This window comes from Salarias fasciatus, chromosome 6 (assembly GCF_902148845.1).
Source record: "Salarias fasciatus chromosome 6, fSalaFa1.1, whole genome shotgun sequence".
Lineage (NCBI taxonomy): Eukaryota > Metazoa > Chordata > Actinopteri > Blenniiformes > Blenniidae > Salarias > Salarias fasciatus.
Genome location: NC_043750.1, coordinates 21,648,199 through 21,670,902, shown reverse-complemented (window position 1 = coordinate 21,670,902; position 22,704 = coordinate 21,648,199). Strand labels below are relative to the sequence as shown.

At 42.6% G+C, this 22,704-nt stretch overlaps 1 protein-coding gene across 1 annotated transcript in view; it reads right to left on the bottom strand.

Moving 5' to 3' along the window:
* Positions 1-16,945: 16,945 nt before the first annotated feature.
* Positions 16,946-22,704, bottom strand: part of hhip (hedgehog interacting protein) — a 29,304-nt gene continuing 23,545 nt past the window's right edge. The window contains exons 12-13 of the mRNA XM_030093995.1: positions 18,511-18,659; positions 16,946-18,274 (exon numbers count right to left, since the gene is read on the bottom strand). Of these exons, the coding sequence (XP_029949855.1) occupies positions 18,078-18,274; positions 18,511-18,659 (346 nt within the window). The 3' untranslated portion in view covers positions 16,946-18,077. The remainder of the gene's footprint in view (positions 18,275-18,510; positions 18,660-22,704) is intronic.

Here is a 22,704-nt window from a genome sequence, read left to right as displayed (position 1 = left end):
GGATGAAAGGAAATGGATGATGAGGATTTCAGGAATCTAGTGTGTGGCGTCTCAATATGGAAGAATATGGTAATTAAACACCGAATTCAATGCAACCTAAAGCAAACAGCACTGATAGGGTAGATTAGATATGTTTGGATGGTAAACTTTGAATTATAAACAATGCCAACCTGAGGATGCCACACTGAGTTTTGTGGGGATTCTTGCCGATTTCAAACCCAAAATTTCACATGAATACAGTCCTTTTTTTCTCAATAACAGGTAACATCGTGAGTCATGTGTGATTGACAAAAGTGATTTTATTTTTTATTTTTTTGTTAAAAAAACTAAGTAATAGATTTAACTCCTTCCTTACCCCCAGTGTGTTTTGTGTAACAACCTCTTCCTGTCACCACTTCACCATGCCTGTTGGGCTGCAGCTGAACTGGAAGCACACAGTGTACAGAGAGGCAGCGCTGCCATTAGACACAGAGCTTTGGAGAGATTAGAAAGCACACAGTACACCACCACCACAGGCAGTCTCTGTACCAAAATGAGGATTAAGGCTTTGGCAATGGTGAGGCAGCACTACCAAAAAAAAAAAAAAAAAACATGCAAAAACACACCAGAGATTTTCCCAGAAAATGTACACACTGTGTGCTTTCACCTTATGTTTCACTGATGAGAATTAATTGCTGATGTTTCTGAGAAGGAATGGGTTGCTTTTCTTTTTTCCAGTTTGACATTTCACTGAGAAAAATCTGTAATCCTCCACTTCTGGAATAACGTTGACATGATTTATTTATGATTCATTTTGTAGAGTGCATGCTGACTCTGGAGTTGGAATTATTTGGGTGCATTTGTGTAATTGAGTGTGAGTTTGACTTCGAGACCTCGTACTGTTGCAGTTTGTTGTGATAGCTGAGCAATAAACAACCTGGATTTGTCTTTACCAAGCTTTGGGGGTTTTTTTTAAATTTATTTGTCCACATTAAATGTTGATTCATTGTCGACATAAAAGAAGGATTTTCTCATATTGTGAACGCTGACACATTGAAAGCTTCACTTAATTAAATGGCAATCCTGGAAGAAAACGTGGGGGTACTTTGGAGAACAACTGTAGAATTTCAGAGTACATTTCTCAGCAGTTTGGTGTGTTTGTACATCACATATGCATCTGATTAGCTTAGCACAAAGACTTAAAGCTGTGTACAGCTCTGATAAAGGCATCATCCTAAAATGGACGTGGTGAATGCCTGCATTATTATATTGATACTGTTGCTCTTGAGCTGCTCTGAAAAAAGTCTTCTTTGCTCAAAGCAGGATGCAAGCACCAACATATTGTTACACAGAGCAGCTGGGTCAAGTGGAGAAGTAGCATCGAAGTGAGAGGAATAAACGTGTGAAAATATAAAGTGGGCAAGTGCCATATACAATAAGTACATTTAAAATCACTTAAAAGAGCCTTTTTGTCAAGTGTGAGGGAGGAAGGTGCACAGAGGAGGACCCATTAGAGATGCATGTAAAACTCATATTTATTTTCTATAGAGAAAAATCCAAAATCCATAAATCCAGAGAAGTCCAACATGGACTCAGAAGCCAAAGTCCAGCAAGGCTCTATCCTGATGCAGCCCACAGGGTGTAGAGAAACTGGAACACACAGTAAACAAGGACTAACACCAACTGAGCACCACAGTCAAGCCATAGCGACAAGACGATCTGACAACCTGAACACAGACAGGAAGCCCCTTATAAGCTAAAAGCACCAGGCGACGGCAATGACTGATCAGACACAGGTGAATGACATTAGGGCAGGGAACAGCAATCATACATGAAGATCGGGAGCCACAGAGCCTGAAATGAGAGAAAACCTTAGATACACCACAAACAGACAGGACAAAACATGAACCATGACACTTTGTGTGTCAAATCATTACTTGTTATCTATATGCTGTATGCATGGCCAGTGATGCACTTTGTTAATCCAAAATAAACCTGATTCAATTTTCTGCACATGCCAAATATGATATTGAAAACATTATCAACAGAGATGGTGAGAGGAATGTGTATCTTCCTTTCCCCTGGACATCAATGCTGACCCAAAGAAAAACTATCATGTGCCAATGGAGACAAGTGACTTTATAACAAGCCACTTACTGCAGCAATCACTGTCCTATGCCACCATTTATGACAATAGAAAATGTGTTGTATATACGAGCAAGATCGGTGTATAAATTAATTTTTTGTGCATAAGAAACCACCAAAGCCGGAAAGATTACTATTACTACGAGTGCAAGTAAAAAAGTGAGTAACGTTTTTTTTTTTCATGCAGTAAAAAAAATCTATCCAAACATGCATGAAAATGAGTGCCTATGTATCTTTGCTATTACTTGTAAAAGACCCTGACATGTTTGCTAATGATATGTGATAAACTGCTTTTTTTGTGCACACAGCAAAGCGAAAAGGGCCGTGCATGTATAGATAAGGCGGCGGCAGGCATCTGGTGAGTTCACTCGCCGAGACCCACGAGAACATGGACGGGCCGCTGCAAGCTACGGCCCTTCTTCTGTCAGAGGAAAACCACATCTCTGCAAGCACAGAAACCCCAACTGTGTTTCACTCTCTTTTTCTCTTCACTGTTCCCCTTTCAGGAAATTTTAGGGGGGGGAAGTCTGTGTTTGAAGAATAAATATGCCTCAAGACGTGGTAATCAGAAAATGCATATTGGTTACACAAGGCTTAGAAACTGTTCCGGGCCATTTCTTTTGCAAATGGAAGAGAGAGAATAACACCAAACAGGGGAGGCTTGCTTTGCTGGTGTGGCCAGGTGTCTGGGAACATCGGCGGACATTTGAAGTCATCTCACTGACCTTTTTTGGCTTTACTTGGTTGTTTTTGTGCACTCATAGACACACACACACACAAAAACACACTCACACTCGAATGCATGGACGGAAAGGCACGCGGACACTGAGTGGTTGACCCTGGTGTTAGCACTGGTGTTAGCAGTAAGACTGGGGCGTATGTCCTTCTGTTGACTCTGACTGATGTAAGCTTGAGATGAGCCCTGCAGATTAAGAGTGAAGGCAAACAAAGCATCCTGCCAAGATGAGCCGCAGTGTATACAGATTAATATAACAATACAGCCACACGAGCGCTGCCGTAAACCATTTGCATAACTCCTTTTAATGTGTTTCGGAAAATTTCCTTGCTTTGCTTTGAGGATATACCCCCAGATGGAAACTTATACTTAGGTGGTCCATTCCAGCCGACATCAGTTGTTTACCTAGCCCAACTGAGGATCATGGAGGGGAAGTAGACAAAGAGCGATGTGTTGTCTTTCACAGCCAAGTGCGCGCTCACATAGATCCGACACATACACTTGTCCAGGCAGAAATATATTCGACAGATACGATTATAAAGATGCAGCACATACACGCATGGGATCATATTTTAGTCACACATAAGTTATTATGAAGGAATTTTGTTGTTATTCCTTGTGTCTACTTAACTGGGAATATAGAGCACAGATTAAGATCATCATTTATGTAGGAGGAATGAAAACACATGGGAGCTTTGTAGCTGATTTATTCTGATAGCAGAATAATATGACGTAGAGGAACCAAGTTCTGATAGCTTTTTCTTTTTTAATTCCTCAACAAGAACAAAGCATCAAGAAGCCCAAGGGCAACAAGCACTGCTGTCAGGGGTCGATATCCAGCTTCAGTTCAGATCGCTGAGATGTGCATGATCCAAACACACAGACAGAGACATGACAGAGAGCAAGACATCAACACACAAAACATTGCTCTCTTCCAAAGAAAGTCGAAGTGGTCGAGGCTCTTTGGTCAAAAACACAAGTAAAATCCAGAGTAAGACAAGCTACTACTTTATGTTAACTTTATTTTTTTTGAACCCTCCAATGCTTGTATCATCATTTGATCACAATAACACGACTCCAGTGACGTTTGTGAGGTTTGTACCATCATAAATTCAGATTTCCCCATTGCCTGTTTCAAATCATTCAGAGACAGTAATATACAAACATGAATGTTAGAAGATTTTACTTTATCCTTCAAGATTGCTTCTCATTGTAGGCGGACAGATATCAGATTTATATGGTCCTATCCAGTTGATGTCCCACTGTAATTTCACTCTCATAGTGAGACCTACCAAACCCAAATTAGTCAGAACACTAATCACAATCACATGCTTGTGGTTAATGGCCAAAGAACCCGACAATACACTGTTCAGTGGACAAGTTCTGCACTGCACCACAAGAGAGATTTTTTTTTGGCAAAGGCTACACTGTTTCTGGAGAAACGAAATAAAACTTGAGCCATTCAATTAAATGTTGAATGCCACACTCCAAATTCATGCATCACTGATTAATCCTTTGTTTTGGATTCATTGTTTGTTTGAGTCTCTGGTTGACTGTCTCTGGCAGACAGCTAAGGTTCATTGGTTTTGAGATGTAAATGTAAGATATAAGATTAAGATAAGTTCAAAATAAAGACAAGGATTTGACCAGTTTGTGCTGATAAGTGAGTGGATCAAGAAATCAGCTGCACAACGTTAATGGTCTAAGTGTGGTATATAATGTTAGGGGTTGCAGAGGCTCTGTATTGATTGTCCTCCAATCTGAAGGTTGGTGTGTCCCCATGTTTCCTAGTGTCCTTGAGCACTGACACTGAATCCTAATTTCAGCCTGCAACACTTTGGGAATGCTGAAGGAGCAAATATTAGCTATAAAGAAAGTCCATTTGCTGTATTTTCCAGACCATAAGTCACACTTCAGTTTTAATCATTTATTTTTCATGCAACTTCTGTTAATAAGCAACTCATATATAAAAATACTGTATACTTTTTTCCCAGTGTTTTGTTAGACTTTTCTAGTGTTTTGGAGACTTTGAAGAAAGCATGTTATACACAACGTGTGATGGTGTGAGGCTCGTTCCCACCCTGAAGCATTCCCATGCGGTCAGTCTCACAGTGGCCTCCCCACCAGTAGAAGCTGCAGTCAGAGCAGAGAGGAGACCCACATCAATGAATCACGCATGACTGCCACTGATCCCACCCTGGCTTACAAAGTGGGGTGTAAATGGAAATGTTTCTTCACTGTCACAAGAAATTAAATCACCACATTCGAGAATAAATGGGATTTTCTAACATTTTACAACACAGGACAAAATTGACTCAGTGATTCCCCCAGTACAGTACAGGGGGTCGCCACAGCAGATCATTACCATAAAAAGCGCAACAGTCATGAACTAACCATCAAAAATAACCAAAAGAAAGGTAATGTATCTAAACATGCTCATGTATCTTCCACTCACTTTATGGTCTTTCTGAACAGCGTCCATTACAGTTATATGCAAACAATCGATCAGGCAAATTATGTGAGGATGCCATTTCGTAACTTCTGTGACTTTTAGGACAACCTATGACTGTATGACAAAGGAATGCTACAATACGACAGAAAAAAACCCTCCATTGCTGCCTGCAAAATGTCTGGGAAACAGAGCAGCAGAAAGAGCGTGTGGAGAGTCTGAGAAACTGTTACTACCATGAGAAAACAAAGAAGGCTAATCGAGCAGAAGGAACAAAATCTCGGACAGGTTCTTGAACAGCAGCTGCTGGCTCGGTCTTATCGACGGTGCAGTTACTGGGAATATGGGAATATATAGCACATTAGCAATAAAAGTAATTGTCACTCAGTGTTTAGGATGATTAAAATGCGTTGTGACATTTTAAAATGTAAAGGAGGAGTCTGTGCCTATGAACTATTGTCTCTTAGTCAGCTCAGTCATCGTACTGGTGTCACATTTGTTCTGTATGTCTTCACCAGTGTCTGCTGCCAGCTCTCACGTGTTAAACTGACACGCCTGACCTCCACCCACTCTCCAGGTGTCCACCGTTTAGTGCGCTCATCAGAAATCACGCGACACGTTACATCAACACATCATCTGGTCCAACATTTCACCGTCAATGTCTAAACTTGATCAACGCTGCTTTTTTCTCTATTTTACACATAATATAGAGCACTTGGCTGCCTACTTGATTTGTTAATTCTTTTAATGACATGCTTCCCTGATTGGAAGATGATAAATAAGCAAACACAAGTCATAAATACTAATTATTTTTTGAAGGATGATGTGGGCATTCAGAGACGCATGTGGTAAACACCCACTGAGCTGTTATATTCCGCAAGTATTTTCTCTCTCACTGCTGTTTGATGTCATTGTTTTACACATTTTCTCTGTCGCTCCCAACAGGACAGTCAGCCTCCCATCATTTTACCACCCCTCACCCCCGTCAGTCTTACCTGTTAGCCAACACACAGTGCTGCTCTCAGCTCCCTGTGGGGGTTTAGCATGTGTTAACATGACAGATTGAGCCACAGTGGGAACTTTAATTGCATCATTTCATGGATACGAGTCAGTGCTGTGGTCCGGGAGAGTAAACAAGCTCTGAATCCAGGAGCAGAGAGAGCGGAGGGAGAAGAGTGGAGTCCATGTAAAGCAGAGGAAACCTCCGCGAGGGAGAATCGGAGGTTGTGGGTCGAACTGAGGAAATGTGAAACATGAGATCGTGGAGGTGTAAAGATAGCAGAGTGAGAGTGATGACAAAAGAAAATAAAGAATCTCTAAAATATTAAAACCAACTGACCGATGTGAACAGCTGCTGCGCACCCAAATGTCCTCCAAGGTGGTCGGTGGCTGCGGTTTGTTTTTTCACGTGATAAACTGAGAGTTAAGTCAGGCGAGAGAGAAAGCAGCAGTAGCAGGAGCCTGCTCGGAAAGTGCGCTTTCATTAATAAGTGATCATTGACGAGGAATTTGCGGCTGCCTCTGTCGTGTGTTTCAGCATTTGAGCTCACTGAGTCAGACCAGAGTAAACACACAAGGTCAGTGTGTGCGTAAGTGTGTGTGTGACACAAAGCCAGCTGAAGAAGAGGAGGACCGATGTGAATGCGAAGCAACACGTGCACATCCAGGAAAACAAAATGCACTGACAGACACACAACCACTGAAACAGATGTTTATACAGTACTGATCCAATGTCCTTGTGTGTAGTTTGGAGTCAGTGACACAGTTATATTCCGAATCGCAGGAGAAGTTTGGCAAAATGGAAAAAAAACACTACAGCTAATGCATATGATCAATAAGATATACTGAACTCATACGGCTTATAGCACATGACTTTAAAGTCAGCTAAATGCTTTACCAGCGATTACCACTGTTCTGTGGTACTGTGGAGAAGTGGTAAGTATGGTTAGATCACAATGGAAACACTTATTCCCGCTGCAGGGAGAGTCAAACAAGACTTGACGAGATGTTTCACACAGAGTTTCCAGAAAAGTGTCATCTGCAGACATGGGTGGTATCATAACATTAAATCTGTGAAGTCCTTCAGTGTAATGGACTGTAATGTGGCTCTGATGAAGAAATGTATTAGACAAGAAACCTTGTTAATAAAAAACAGAAGACTTCAACCACAGTGGTCTATTTCAAATGAAATAAATTGCGATCCAGAAGCCATTAAAAAAAAGAAAGAAAAAACTGCCCATTTCAGCTTGACTCAATGCTTTTCCAGTGGTGATCTTCGTATATCTGTTTTTTAACACTGCATATTGAAAGTTTCCATATAAACTTGCAGTTCTTTCTCTGAGAAACCTAAAGTTTAAGAGAAACAGAATATTTATTTATTCACTAAGTACTAGGCAGGATAAATACCAAACTAACTCAGAGCCGACAACAAAAAATAAAACTCTTAAAGTCGTTTCAAGCTGACATTTGTGGCGTCGTCTTAATATTAAGATCTTGGATATCAAGCTCAAATATTTGTGTTGATGTTGTCATGCTCTTTTAGGTAAACTGACATGAGTGACATAAATACATACACAGGAAATAAATAAACAGAACACTTTATTTGTAGTTTCCATTTCAAATTTCGCTGTTTTGAATGTCACAAACTGACAAATGTGAAGTGGAAAGAAAAAAATACTCTTCAGGTTCAAGTTACAAACACCACTCATTTTGAGGTTTCATTCCTGGGATTTCTTTCTGAATGTACTATAAGAGTTAGGGAACAGACGTTTGTGTGGAAAGACTGAACAACTTAGTGAAGATAAAAACTTACATTTCTTTTCAATTATTGTTGTTGATACATGTCTGAATATCAGGGAATACATACTTGTAACATGTAAGATATCTAATTTTGTCTGTGTGCACAACAATTTATGTAAATTCCTGTAGATGAACACACATTGGATTAGGTTACGGTTTTATTAGAACAACATCAATAGATTTATTGATTTTGTCCCCATTGAATTAGATAAAGTAAATCTGCTCCATTACTCCACATAAAGTGGAGTTACGGTGCCACCGTTGGTTGAACAGAAGACCATCTTCATTCTCAACAAGAAAAAAAAAAATTGAGGCATTGCTGAAAGCACTGGAATCCCATCAGAATGGTCTTATGTGGCACCCACTGTAGCCATGGGCTGACACACGCCATCCAGCACGATGTGCGCGGGTCTGTGGCTGACATCGCTGGCACCTGCACCTTCAGGGTAGATGGAGGGTGCCTTCCCCCCAGAGGAGCCTTCAAGTATCCAAGACTGCGGGGCCGAGCACCAGGTCAAAGTCAAAGCACCAGGATGCTGCACCACTTAAATTTCCACTTGTCAGAGTGCAGCCAGGCGGATGGCACCCCGCCAATCAAGCTGGTACACCGGACAGGCTCCGTACAGCTGCTCAGCAGCCAATCGGGCCCTCCAGTAGCCAAACGTAAAAACAGAGCCGGTGAGGTCTGCTGCAAGAAAGTCTGTGTAGCACAGGAACCATGCTCCACAGATTCCCTTGGGCGTATCTGAACAGAGGAAGTGGCGAAAGTGAAATGGAAGCCCATTAGCCAAGGGTGCAACAGCGTGTCTTGGCCCAGAGGCTGGCGGCTCTCCTCAGGGAGAGCCTTTGCTTTCTCTGAAGCAACCCCAAATTGTTCACACAGCCCCCATGTGGAGCCACTACTCTCCTGGTAGAGGATTCCAACAGGAGAGGGAGTACGCAAGCGAGTTGAAGCCCCTGCAGATAAATTACCTGATATCCAGCCCAACAGGTTGCCACCTGCCTATGACGCTGGGAGGCCTGCAACAACCAAGCAGGCCTGCCAGTAAAACCTGGCTGAAGCTATGTCCAGGAGAGGGATGGCCACCTGGCAGCGACCATTCAGTGTCCTGAGCTGAGCCCAGCAATGCCACAATAAACAGGGTCAGTGACAAAAGCCTGGGGAAGTTGCACCCTTCCCCAGGCTTTGCCTTCACCAGCCACAGGCTCCGAGCTCTTACTTCTGGTCTCCTGTAGACACACCTGCCAGGAACGGGGCAGGTGCAAACGCTGTCTTTGCCGGACACGGCCAAGCTGACACCAACAGTGCTGCTCAGCGGGTCAGAAGACAACGTTGGTGCGATAAGCTGAGGGAAGGGGGAATACGCTGCCTACACAGCAGATGCACGACTGCAGGGTCTCACTGAAGCTATGCTCAGGAGAGAGAATGGCGGCATAGCAGCACTCTCTTCCTCCTGCCCTCTCGCCAGAGGCGCCATGGGCCAAGAGGGCACGACCACCTCCTTTGCCTGTCATGGGCTGAGCTGGTCCAAACTGTGTCACTCCAAGACAGGATCAGTGCCAAGAAGTCAGGTAGAGGGCAGAACATGGCCTCCACCCGTAAAGGCTACAGACCACCACCAGTCGTGCCTCCAATGGCGCCTGGCACTAATAAGCCAGGGGAAGGGAACAACACTGACTTCCCCAGTCACAGGGCCCCAAGCCGACACAGACAGTGTTACTTGCCAGATAAGATTGGCATCAACAAGCTGGAGAAGGGGGCGTCAATGTGGCCTTTAAAAACAACTTCCAATCTAATACCAACCGTATAGCTAACAGCCACGGTTGGCTTCGATCAGCTGGGGGGGTGGCACAACACAGTCCTCAACTGCAACCCAAGGTAATACCAACCACGTGCCAATGGTCGGCCCGATATCAATAAGCTGGGAAAAAGAGTACATGAGCAGCACCTCCATCAGCAGTGGTTTAAGTCCAACACTAGCCGTGTCGCTGAACGACCAGGCTAGTCACCCATAAGCCAGGAGAAAAACCAAATGAATAGTGACTCCACCGACAGCAGCCAAGCTACACTAGCCGCATACCAGCCAAAGCAGATATTAATAAGCCTGAAAGAGAATGCAAAACAGCGCTTCCACCAGCAGTGTCCAAGCTAACACCCACCGCTCGGCAACAGCCACAGCGGAAGTAGCACAACGCGGCCTTACAAGCGACGGTTAAGCCAACACTAGTCCCTTTGTGATCAGCCAGGATCGAGCAAATAAGCCGAGGGAAGAGTGCATGAATGGTGCTTCCACCACAGCGACCAAGCTAACATAAACCGCATTGCCAATAGCCGTAGAGCGTGCAGACAGGGGGAGACCTTGCTCACTTCCGAAAGCCGAGTAGCCCGGCTAGCGTACAGCTACCGAACTACCAGTACAGCCAAGACGACAACAACTGTGTCTCAAAGTGGGTATAAGAACAAAGTTTGTGTGATAACTGAGGGAAGGGGGCGTACACCGCCTGCACAGACAACACAGATCACCAGGCAAGTAGCTTAGTAAAGCACGCTAACACCCGCCATGCAGCCAACGGCCACGGTGGAGGTCCATACGCTGGAGAAAACCCAACAGTCAGAAGCACGGTCTTACACCAGTCCAATTCGTTGCTACTCTTCTGTAGCCGGGTGAGGGATGCAAGCAGTGTCCCTGCACTCTGAAGCCAACACCAACCATGATGCTAACAGCCATGGCCGCCATGTAAACAAACCTGGGGGGGGGGGCCGCCATCCCCCGTCACTCAACATTAATGATAATAGCTATAATAGTGTCAGCAACCTTACCGTCTTCCCGGAGGGTACTAATGAATCTCTCACTGCAGGAGACGCCGCATTGGCGTCACCAACATAGGTGAACGGGATCAGCATCACATTGCAGCCTTTAGGAGGGCGAATGCGCACCTCCCACCGACATGGTTGCAAAGCTTCCAGCAGACGGAGCTTCATGATGCCGTATCCACTGATCCCGTAATCTTTAAGCTGTATGCAAACTGAACGTGAGAAGAGAAAAGGAACCGAACCTGGGGTTGAACAACAGAACGTATGGTTGTTTCTGGGTCACCCAGGGGTCATGAGTGACGTTGATGGTATACATACTTGAACTGTGCGTGTGCAAAGGAAACATTCCAGTGCTCTCATCACCAACTCTGGTGGTCAATAGGGATGAAATAGAACTGAACCTGTAGACAACCACATGTCACACACTCAGGCAGAGGCGACACAATGAACAGCAATCAGACACCAGGATGGACTCAGTTCTAATGTCAAATTAACAGAAGAAACTAAACCATGACAGAAAGGACAGAAAGCAGCGACAGCTGGCTCATCTTACAACAGGAGTGTCAAACATATGGCTTGGGGCCCAAAATCATCTCATCGGAAGGTCCACTTCAGCCCACTGGATGATCTTGCTGGTTTATTTACTGAAGGCTGCACTGTTATAGTTAAAGCAACATAAAACCTTGGGTAACACTTTACTTGAAGCACCCGGCATAAAACATTATAAGTGTTTATAAACACTCATAAATGATCACAATGCTTTATAACCCACTATACAGCATAGGGTTAGGGTTGGGTCCTGATGTTATAAAGCATTGTGATCGTTTATGAGTGTTTATAACTGTAGTTATACAGCGCTATAATGTACTTATAGTGTGTTATACAGGGGTGCTTCAAGTAAAGTGTTAACAAACCTTGTTACCTTGGGAAAAGCCTTAGTCATATTAGCATTTGTGTTGGAGAAGTTGTACAAGGTTGATGGCTGCTGAAATTATGTGTCTTCAGAAGCAGACAGAAGCAGAAAAGCACTGTTACAGAGAGGATTTCAGATCCTTTTAATGATTTAGACAGGTAAAAAAAAAAAGGACTGGGTCATTTGTTGCATTTTTAGTTGCAGAAACATTTTAAATATATCTGCTTCAAATAAAGGACGTTGTTTTATATTTGACATGACTTCATTTAATTCCATTGTTAAAAAAATGCATGGTGTTGAAACTTCTTTAGGTTTTGTAGAAAGATACTCAACAAAATTTTCTTGAAGTCCCTATTAGCATAAACACAAAGAGAAAACATGTGGAGTTGTGGTTGTTTTATTGATTATTGCACTTTAATTATATTGGTCCAGTCAAGTGAAGATCAAATTAGACTGTATTTGGCAATAGAAATAAATGACTTTGACACATGGAGATGAGCTCAGTTTTTGTAATTACTTTTAAAACTTGCCTTATACTGTTAGAGATTTTCCTTTTTTAATCTTTTCTTACATTTGCCAATTGGTTAATGGCATAATTTTCTCTAGTGTGGCAAACTCAGATCACAGATTTTTATAACAGCTTTAGACAAACAACTTGGGTCTTTTTTTTAATTGTTCCATCTGTGATTCTTTCACAAACCACACTCATGGCCAATACATCTTTTTTTGTTTTAAAAATACCGAAAGCCTTCGGATATGGTGATGTTACACTCGCCACAGAGCTGGCAATAAGAGTACGATTATGAAACATAAAAGAAAATAAACTTCAGTGTTAACGGTTAAAAAAAATTGCCATCAGCAATAATATTGGGCAGTGCAGTTTGGGTTTTTGTATTAAAGAGCAGACTGATGCAAAACCATTACATATGCCATTATAGTAAGATCATCTACTGCAAAAACAGAATAAATGAAGGAGAGGAGATGGTAATGAGGGGTGTTTATAACATTGCAAGCTCATATTTGTGGATGTGCAGTTAGAGGAACTCTAACTAAGAGAACTCTGAAGTAAATGACTAAAACAAATACAACACAGCCAGGAGAAGAAAAGAGGAGCAGCCACACTTTATGCTGAAGGACTGGAGCTGGAGTTCAACCTGGTGCTTCAGACCGACATCAGGCTTATACCACTTTGAAAACAACATGGTGCAACACACACCAACACTGTGCACATAAACACAGACACACAGGCAGACTGAGCAAAGAACCCAAACTTCTAAACACTTTTAATGCATCACATTTGTCAATGAGTTTGAACCTAAACTCAAATGTTTGCATCAATTAATCACTTTAACATGAATTTGAAGGTTAGATGTGAATGAATAAGTTACAACCAAATAGAAACACAAGTACACACAATAACAGAGTCCTTTGCCTTGAAAACAAATGACGTGGCTCATGTTCATCAGGACTATTGTTTTCCAGCTCCGTTGGCCTCCTCTTGTTACCCTATAAGTATTGCTTGTGCTCACTCCTTCACTCATGTATACAATATTATAGCATGCACTTCCAGCCATCTCAGTCCTACAAATATTTGGTATACAGGCTCCTCATGTTTATTCAAAGTACTGGGTTACACTGTTTGGGAAAGATAGCCAGACAAGGGCCCTTTGGGAAGGAAAAAGAAAACTATTCCAAATGAAAGTAATGATTCATGCCACAGATAGTGTATAAACTAAAATATATGCTGGACCACGCAGTGCTATTGGACAGTTCCATTTCATGCGATTTTGATTGGATGTGAACATTGCATAGACAACTTAGTATCGCATTACTCTAAATATGGCAGCATGTGCACTTTGTGTAGGTGTGTGTCTGTGTGTGAGTGAGTGAGTGAGACTGGAGTGAGGTGGGTGGTCTCCTCTCACTTATCATTATACAACACAAAAGCCTGGTTGGTATTTGGAGAAGGAAATTAATATTGCCATCAGCAGCAGCTCTTGCGTGTGTGGCTCCATGCGCTGATGTGTTTGTGTACTTCCGAAAAACAGAGCGCAGAACTTTGTGTCAGATGAGAAATCTCGGGCCGAGCTTTTGGGCGACGGCATGACGCTGCATGACGACATAGCAGCCGTCACATGGCTGGCTCCTCACTGTCAAATCTGCCGCCAGCTTTTCCATTGAATGCAGGAATGAAGGGAAAACCAGAGCTCCACTGCCACATTGGCTCTGGTTTAACTTCAAATATTTTCTTAATATCCTTCCCTTCTCTCTTTTTACCTGACTGAAGGAAAAACCATCAGTGGAAATGTTGCAGCTGGCCTACCCGTAATTTTTCTATATTGGGCCAAGAGCACAGCTCTTCTGTATTTAACCATCATCCCTTGGCGACAGGTAATGTCGTCACCAAAAGCTGAGCTCAAGTTTCATTTGCAGACGTATGACAGATAGCTGAGCTCTCAGAGTTAAGAGCGACAGTATTTTGCTTTATTTCTAGGACTTCCTGGCCAGAATGTGAGGTGTCAATGATTTTTAAAATTTAAACCATTGAAAGACTTAACAAAAGAACTAGATGGAAAGGAGATGGAATAAAAATGTCTTTACTCATCATCAAGTCTGCAGTAGTGGTCAGCACTGTTGCCTCTAGAAAGAAGGTCGTCCCTGGACATGCATGGGTTTCCAGTCACTTTTCTCAGGCCCAAAATGTGCTTTAGGCCAATTGGTGACTCTAAGTTGCTCTAAATTTGGTGTGATTGCCTGTCTCTTCATGTTTGAACAGTGACAGACAGGTGATTTGTCCAGGGTTTGACCTGCCTTACCCTGCAGTCCCCTCGGATTGGCACGAGCACCATGTGACTGCAAATTGAGAAAAAGCAGTAGAGCATACGGATGAATGAACGGTACATTAGACTTATTTTATGCATTTAAGCCATTCTGAAGGAGCAGTGGGCAGCCAGTGGACAGTGCTCTGGGTTTGAGGGCCTTGCTCAAGAGCCCACAGTGGTGATCATAAGCATCGATACAAGTAGTTGCTTTAACATTTCCCATACAGAATCTCTTTCCGAAACAGGAATTTAAACTGAAGCCTTTCTGGCAACAAACTTCTCTAACAACATTTTCTAAACTGCTATTCGACCTCCACATAATTTCATTTCACCTTATTAAATTCCCACAGTAGGTGAACAAGGTTTTATCACTATTCCATATATACTCATTTACACCAACATCTATTTCATGCGCAACGTTGGCACCCTTCACTAATATCTGGTTCTAACATAAAATAAGCTTCTTGCACTTGTCCACTTCCTCATCCGTCTTCTATACCACTTCAACCATCCTAGGCTCACCAGGGTCAAGTGCTCCTCTAGAAACATTCCCAGCTGTTAATGGAGGACGGTAATGTACACCATGGGCAGGCCACCAGTCCATCAAGAGCAAACACAGACAGACAATTGCACTTTAAACCTATGTTGTTTGACTGTGAGGGAAAACTGGCCTCAGAATGGCTCCCAAACCGTATTGGACTCAAACCGGATCATTTTTGTTGGGTGGGGTCCTGGCTTGCTTGACCCGGGGGCTCTAGGCTCTGTCCTTCTGGGAATGGCAGCCTGTGTTGGGGCCTGAGGTCCAGTGCCAACATCAAAATATCAAAGTTATTAATCCATGTATCTGTCTTGCTTGATGTATTGCTGGTAGGTGCTCAGGGTTGTCTGGTTGTGCAACTGTTGTTCGTTGGGAGATGTTCGGAATCTGTGCGGTAACTAAATTTGCAACAAGGGTATTGTCTGCCCTACCACTGCCTCTTTCTCCTCTTTCTGTGCGCTTCCACCCCAGTTGTGTCCAGCGCCCTAAAGTGTCTGCTATCAGCAGTGATAAATTGATTTTCATTTGATTTCAAACAGTAAATTGTAGTGAATTACAATGCTGTTTCAAAAGAATAATGTATGCCCAAAGCAAATGAGACAATCATTTCAGACATGCTATAAATTTTAATAGACATATTGATATTTCTGAAGAGAAACAAAGTTATCCCTAGTTTTATTTACAATACAGGAATAAAAAATTGTCACGTACAGTACAATGGTAAAAACAACATAAAGAACTTAAATAATTATTTTATTTGTATAACTACTTAAATAATGAAAATGGTTATTCTATTCACACCACGCCGTCTCAGCAGCTACAATGCAACTTTCACATTAAGTGCTAAAAAAACTTTTTTTTTTTTCATTTTACAGCATGAATTTCATTTTTGATTCATCAAATACCAGGTAGAGTTGATTTTAATTCACGAGCAAAGCAGGAGATGAATAGCAAGTGTGGCATTGACGAACAGAGCTTCAACTGAACATTGTTTTTGAAACTTCTTTATGGAGATTAAAGCAGAACAACAGTGAACAACTGTTTGACTTCAAACATAACTGGTGGCGTGCTTCATGACTTTTAATGGCAAGTAATCAGATGTAGCGTTTCCAATAGGATGATTTGTGGCTTTGGAAGTAGAAGGGCATGCATGTATATGAGATGTCTTTCAGAGAGGCCTCTGAAAAGACACGCACAACCAACGAGGCTCCAGAAAATCTCCGTCTGTGTTCCACTGTTTTCTGACTACACTGTGGGAGACAGACACTCATTTAGAGAATTAAGTTTAGTAATTTTTCTTTTTCGGGATTAATCTCGAATCTGCTCTCCACAGATAAGATCTGCTGCAGACTCGGAGCCGCTTCCACAGTGACTTTGATCATGTCACAACAGAGACACATCTCTGACAGCAGTAATGTAACCATATGTCCGGGGAAGAAGGAGCTCGATGGACTCCCAAAACTGCTCTGAATTACTCCATGCAGGCACAGACATGCATTACTTTTACACCGGGGAGAAAAACTGAAAAAAAAAAAAAAAAAAAAAGAAAGAAAAAAGAAAAAAAATTCTCACGTGTCTTTAATAAAAGCTGCATATATAAGTACAACATGAAATGACATGAAATGAAAAGCTTAGTGTAAAACTGCTTTCTATAAACACCATATTCTCCCATATATTATTACACTTAAAAAAATAAACCCTCCTCTATGATAAACAATAGTAATGCTATAGTTTTTTTTTTTGTTTTTGTTTTTTTTGCAATGCTAAGTAGTACTTAGATAAGCTCTATTGGAAATATACATCACCGTACTATCTCTTCCCTTTAGAGTTTGGAGTTCAGGGTATGATGCAATGAAAGGAGTGTGTTGAACCATACCTGCGGTAATGCTGAAGTGTGAGTGTAAAACTACTCTCATTGCACTTTTACGTCATGTTTTAATTCATTTTGAAGAATAAAGTGAATTAGCAAAAATGAATACAGTGCACGAGAGCAGAAAATTGTTCAGACTGCATGGAACTGGCACTAAAGTTCAGTCTTGTCACTCGGCCATGTTCCCTTCGGTGTTCAACAGTCTGTCAGCTGTAGATTCATTCTGTACACTGATGAAAAGTGAGCATTGCAAAACACAATTACACATGCTGTATACTGTAACTGTCTATCACAGCAATGTGCCCACAAACTAGATTTGACATGACAAGTGAGACAACATGGTTTTTCTTGTGTAAGTGCCTTCAGAGTAGTAAAGCACAAGGCACTGCGGGCTCTACATGACCCACAGGTCACGTTCCTTTAAAGTCTGCATGTGCAGACATTTGTTTTGCTTTGTTCTTGCTGAAGCATCATCACAAACTCCTGAAAATTTAGAGTCCTTAATGAATTGCTGAACAAATTGACTGTCTCCTCTGAAACTCCCACTTTTTTTGGGGGGAGTTTAAAGTAAAGCAACAGGTTGCCCCCCCTAAAAATGTTCCAAGTCTTGGGTTATAACAGTTCATCCCTGTGGAGTTTCCGTGGAGCCAGCTGTGTGCAGGCATTTCCAGAGAGCAAATGTCTTATTGGAACTTCCATAACTTGGCCATGCTTGTCAATCAACTCGCTGCTGTCTGGAGGTCTCTTTGAAACGTGAACACGGCTTGGATGCCAGGCCTGGTGCTCAAGAGCAAGTAGCTTATAGGTGAAAGGAAGAAGAGTTTGGTGTGTGGTGACATGGGTCAAAAGCAGTCTGATGGGGGTCTCGTGTATCTGTTTGTGTGTCTCTGTGAGTGTCGGGGAGATTAAGAGGCCATATTAAGGACGCCTCATTCGAGTCTGCTGGTGGTGATAGGTAGATTTGTGTCAACTTTAGGATGAAGGTGGGGAGCAGCCCCCTTCGGCACGCTCCTATACGATGTAGCTGGTCAGATCTAGGAGGTACGAAGTCATGTCGATGATGTGATCCAGTATGCCATCTTTCTCCTGGTCGTTGGGCATGCCCTGCTCACTCTTCTCACACTGGTCGCCGGAGTAGCCATTCTTGCACAGGCACTTGTTGGGCTCCATACACACTCCTCCATTGCGGCAGGCTGGCTCGCATTTGGCTGCGGTTACAGGAAGTGATCAAAACATAAAGTAAGACATGAGCTGGAAATTTGCTTCATCAAGTAATGAAGTCACAACAATGTCAAATTGGTCTGCAGTGATTTATATCGAAAAATACAGCAGGCCCACTGAGCATGTTTTGCATTACTAAGCCTCATTTAGAAATCAGGAGCTATATAACATGTGGATGTTGGTCCAGATGATAATACTCAGAAGGCAGCGGGAGTGCACTTACCAACTCTGCAGAGAGGGCCCTCCCAGCCCGGGCTGCAGCAGCACTTGCCGGTGGGGGTGCAGTGTCCGTTCTTACAGTGTCTGGAACAAGCTGTCATCAGCAGCTCTGGTGGCTCCACCTGACGCTGGCACTCCTTCGGGGCATGTGGCCTGCAACAGTTGTTATAGAGAAAGGGAAAGTCAGTCTGGGGAAAACAGGAGCATCGTGTGACATGGCAAAGATTACAGAGTGTAGAGAGCAAGATGATTGTCTGATATCGTCACACAGAGTCTGGCAATACAGTTGTGCTGGGGCTGTTGAGTGTAATTTAAAAAAAAAAAACCCACCAGTTTTGCTTTGGATATTGATCAAACATAAAAGTATTGAGGATATCCTGTTCACTTAGATTCTTTCATGTAAATCTGCCTGAAAAAGCTTTTTATAACTCCAACAGTCAAATTACAAGTGAACGCAACAGTTTCAGCCTCTTGAAACCTTTGACTCCAAGGTCACATGCCAAAATCCTGACCTCAGGTTTTGATTCAGGTTTTATTCAAAAGATAGTGATTGCACTGGAAATAATTACGGTTGTAAACAGGGTGGATAGATTTATCAAAGGGAAGCAAAGTGTGACGCAAAGGTGTGTAGTTCTACTGTAATTCAACATAAATGATTGCAAGTTCAGACTTGTCTGATGTGTTGTTTAAATTCTACCCATTCATCTTCACTACATTCATTCTGTGTTCAGCTGCCACGTCACATAAAAAAAAAACTGGCATGATGTACAAAACAGACATCAGTCGTCCGGTGTCCACAGGTTGTTTGATAGCGCTGGTAAATGATGGTTTCCTTCTTTCCTGCCTGCGCTTTGATGCACACTGAATTATGTGCCTGTTTGAAAGTTTCACCCAGAAACATACATCAGTAAATTCATTTACAAGATGACCAGTTTCCACCAAGTTTCAAGCAAAATCCTTTAAAAAAAAATCCTTCTAAAACGTCCCGTTAAACAAAAAGCAAAGGCTAGACAAAAATTAAACATTCATCCAAAACATGTTGGCTGAGTTACACAGTAATACTATACTGTGATTTGTGATCGGACTGGAGAAAATACATTCCATTCAAACATCTCACACTTAATTTTGATATATCGTGACAGCTATAACCATTTGTTTACTGTAAAGCTATTTTCCAATGGTACAACATGAAGGCCAACAAATCTGTCACCTTATGTTGTGGTCTCTGCGGATTTTCAAGGCTATCAGTTTAAGCTGACATGTAACATAAGCACATCTGAAGTGGAGTGCATTTAGATGACATTAAATTATGACTTTATCTAGGCAAATATTTATGCATATACCTATGTGAGGTGTGTGTTTTTTTCTCCAATGATTTATCAATGCAAGTTCGTTTTGGATCTACAGTGGAAGATTACTTAAAGAACTTTGATACTGCCAATGTCAAATAGGCTGCTTTCATTGTTTTGACTCCTACATTTTTCCTGCTTAAAGAGAGCAACAATGCACACGGCTAACACGGGGCTCCAACAGATATAAACACAATGTGGAAAATGCACACAGACAAACACAAACATTTCCACATCACATGCGGCAAGTCCGAAAACCAAAGAGACATATTGTGATCATTCCATATTAAGACAAACATCCACACACGCACATCAGCAAATGGGCTGAAGCAGAATTATTTCCTATCACGCTCCACAAATCTGGAAATAATACAGCTAGTGCGTAATCAAGTTCAGTTGGGAAGTTCCTGCTGCCCAACCGACACACACACACACACACACACACACACACACACACACACACACACACACACACACACACACACACACACACACACACACACACACACACACACATTTGCGTTTCTGCAAAAGACAGTGAGGAAGAATATGTACAGCTCTATAGTACTGAGGTAGAAACACATCAGACAGCGACGACATGTACACAACTTGCAGGGTCCACTCCTGTGGACCAATGCTGGTGTGAGAGGCTGCAGGGTCAGTGTGTGAGCGTATATATCTGTGTGCAATGCTCAGACCTTTGGAGAACAGCCCTCATCAATCATGGCTAGGCAGCACATGGTAAGCTGAAGTCAAAGCTATTTCATCACCAATAATAGAAGGTAACAATGGCGTGAATACTGTACTTCATCCATCTCAAGTATTGACAGTCAATCCACATCTTGATGCTCTTGTATTTTTGTTCGGGAAACACTGTTTTTTTACTGGAACAGATATTGTTTTAGTGTGTCTCGATGTTTCAGTATCTCTCAGCTCACATCATATGATTTTGAGTAAAGACATTTCTGTCTACTTTACCTTGTCTTTATGAATTTTCCGACTGAAACACAGCCTGATATATACTGATTCTACGACTGTTTGTGTGTGTGTGTGTGTGTGTGTGTGTGTGTGTGTGTGTGTGTGTGTGTGTGTGTGTGTGTGTGTGTGTGTGTGTGTGTTTGGGGGGGAGTTGATTCCCATGCTCCCATCAGCACCCAACTCCAGGCTCCATCCGTGCTGGCTTTTGTTGTTGCAGGCTGCATGCAGTTAAAAAAGAGCAAAGGAGGGAAGAAAACAGAAAAGAGAAGGAGAGAGAGAAAGAGTAAGAGTCCCTGGAGAATTGGGGGGTCTGTAGCTAACACTGTTAATAGCAGGCAGGGGTCAGCAGCGCTACTAAACAGTCTGTACGACTGCCAGGGTGGCTGTGAAAACAGCACCTGCTGGTAGCGCCACTTGACAAAGGCAGCTGGGTCAACAGCCACTGTGGGAATTTATCAACTTCGGGAGGGGTGGTGTAAGTGTGAGAGCGAGGGAGTGGGAGACGGCGACAGCACAGAGATGATGACAACAACTGCAGCCGGATAGTCACATATAAAGCAGATCACATCATCATTAAGGCTCAAACTGAGTGAAAAATCAGAAAAGCTTTAGGGATGGCCTCACAGCTGCCACGAGAAGACGGAGTGAATTTCTTTCCGTACCTCAGTATTAAGACAATCATTAACATATCCTAACTGCTGGCATCCATTCATATTGCCTCTGTCAGAGGAGTGTGGATGCTCTGCTTCAAATTTGTTCCTGATCTGTTTGATTATTGTGTTTTGTCAGAGTGCATGTGTGTTTAGCTTGTTAGCTCACAGGGCCCGTTTGATTGACACGAGGTATATGTGAGAAAAGGGCTGTGGAGTGGTGTACATTGTGCACCCCAACAATGGCTTAATCAAACGGCCCAGTGTGGTCTCTTTTGCAGTTTTGTCATCTGACTCCATTGTTTGGGGGCTCCTTTTGTAGCTTCATTCCTTGTTTTAATTGTGCAAGAAATTTACTGTGTATTGTAGGAGCCAGGGCTATTCAGCGGGACTGGCAAGCAGCTTTGTCAAGAGGAGGACCACAGCAGAGATGTAGGAAGATTTAGGAGGGATAGGAAAATAAAGAAAAGGCTTTTTTCTGCAGTCTGCTGGGAGCTAGGGCACCGCACACTCACACAGGCTCACAGATGTGTATGTGCGTGCATACCCACCACCCACACGGTTTATATCTGTACACACAGAACACACAGAGGAGCACACGTACAGATAAATATATCCACAAATGAGCGCTCGTGGTCTCCTTCCCTGGCACATCCAGTGATTTGTGACTTCCAAGGCTAATGCAGTTCATAAAGAAGGTCCCAGGACCCCATTTGAAGTTTACTGTGTCTTTTTAAGGTCTATCAATCGAACCAGCTTGCAGCTGACAAAACCTGAATATGTGTGAAATATCCCTCATAACACTGCTTTCCCCTCTTCTCTGTGGTGAGGGGCTGCAACAAACAGAAAGGCAAATTGCATTTTACACCAGAAAGCAGCAGGAGGTCTGGCGCTATATGTTAATTAAGCAATTGCCAGGGACCAACTGTACAAGCAAAGCAGATTCTAACCAACTGCAGAGCTCAAGGGCATCGTGGGTCTTTTGAATTATGATATGGCAAACATGTAACTTTACTGTATTACTCCCATGATACACATGTATACACAGCAATGAGCTGAAATGAATCCTTGTGTTGTACTGTATCGTATCTTTATTTATTGAGCATGTTTCTCTCCCAAAAGTAGGTTTGTTCCTGGCAGATGCGCAATGCTCGCATAAGTAAGCATGTTATTAAATGCAGACTCAGTGGGACTGAAAAGTAGCCAAATTTGCCTGCAGTA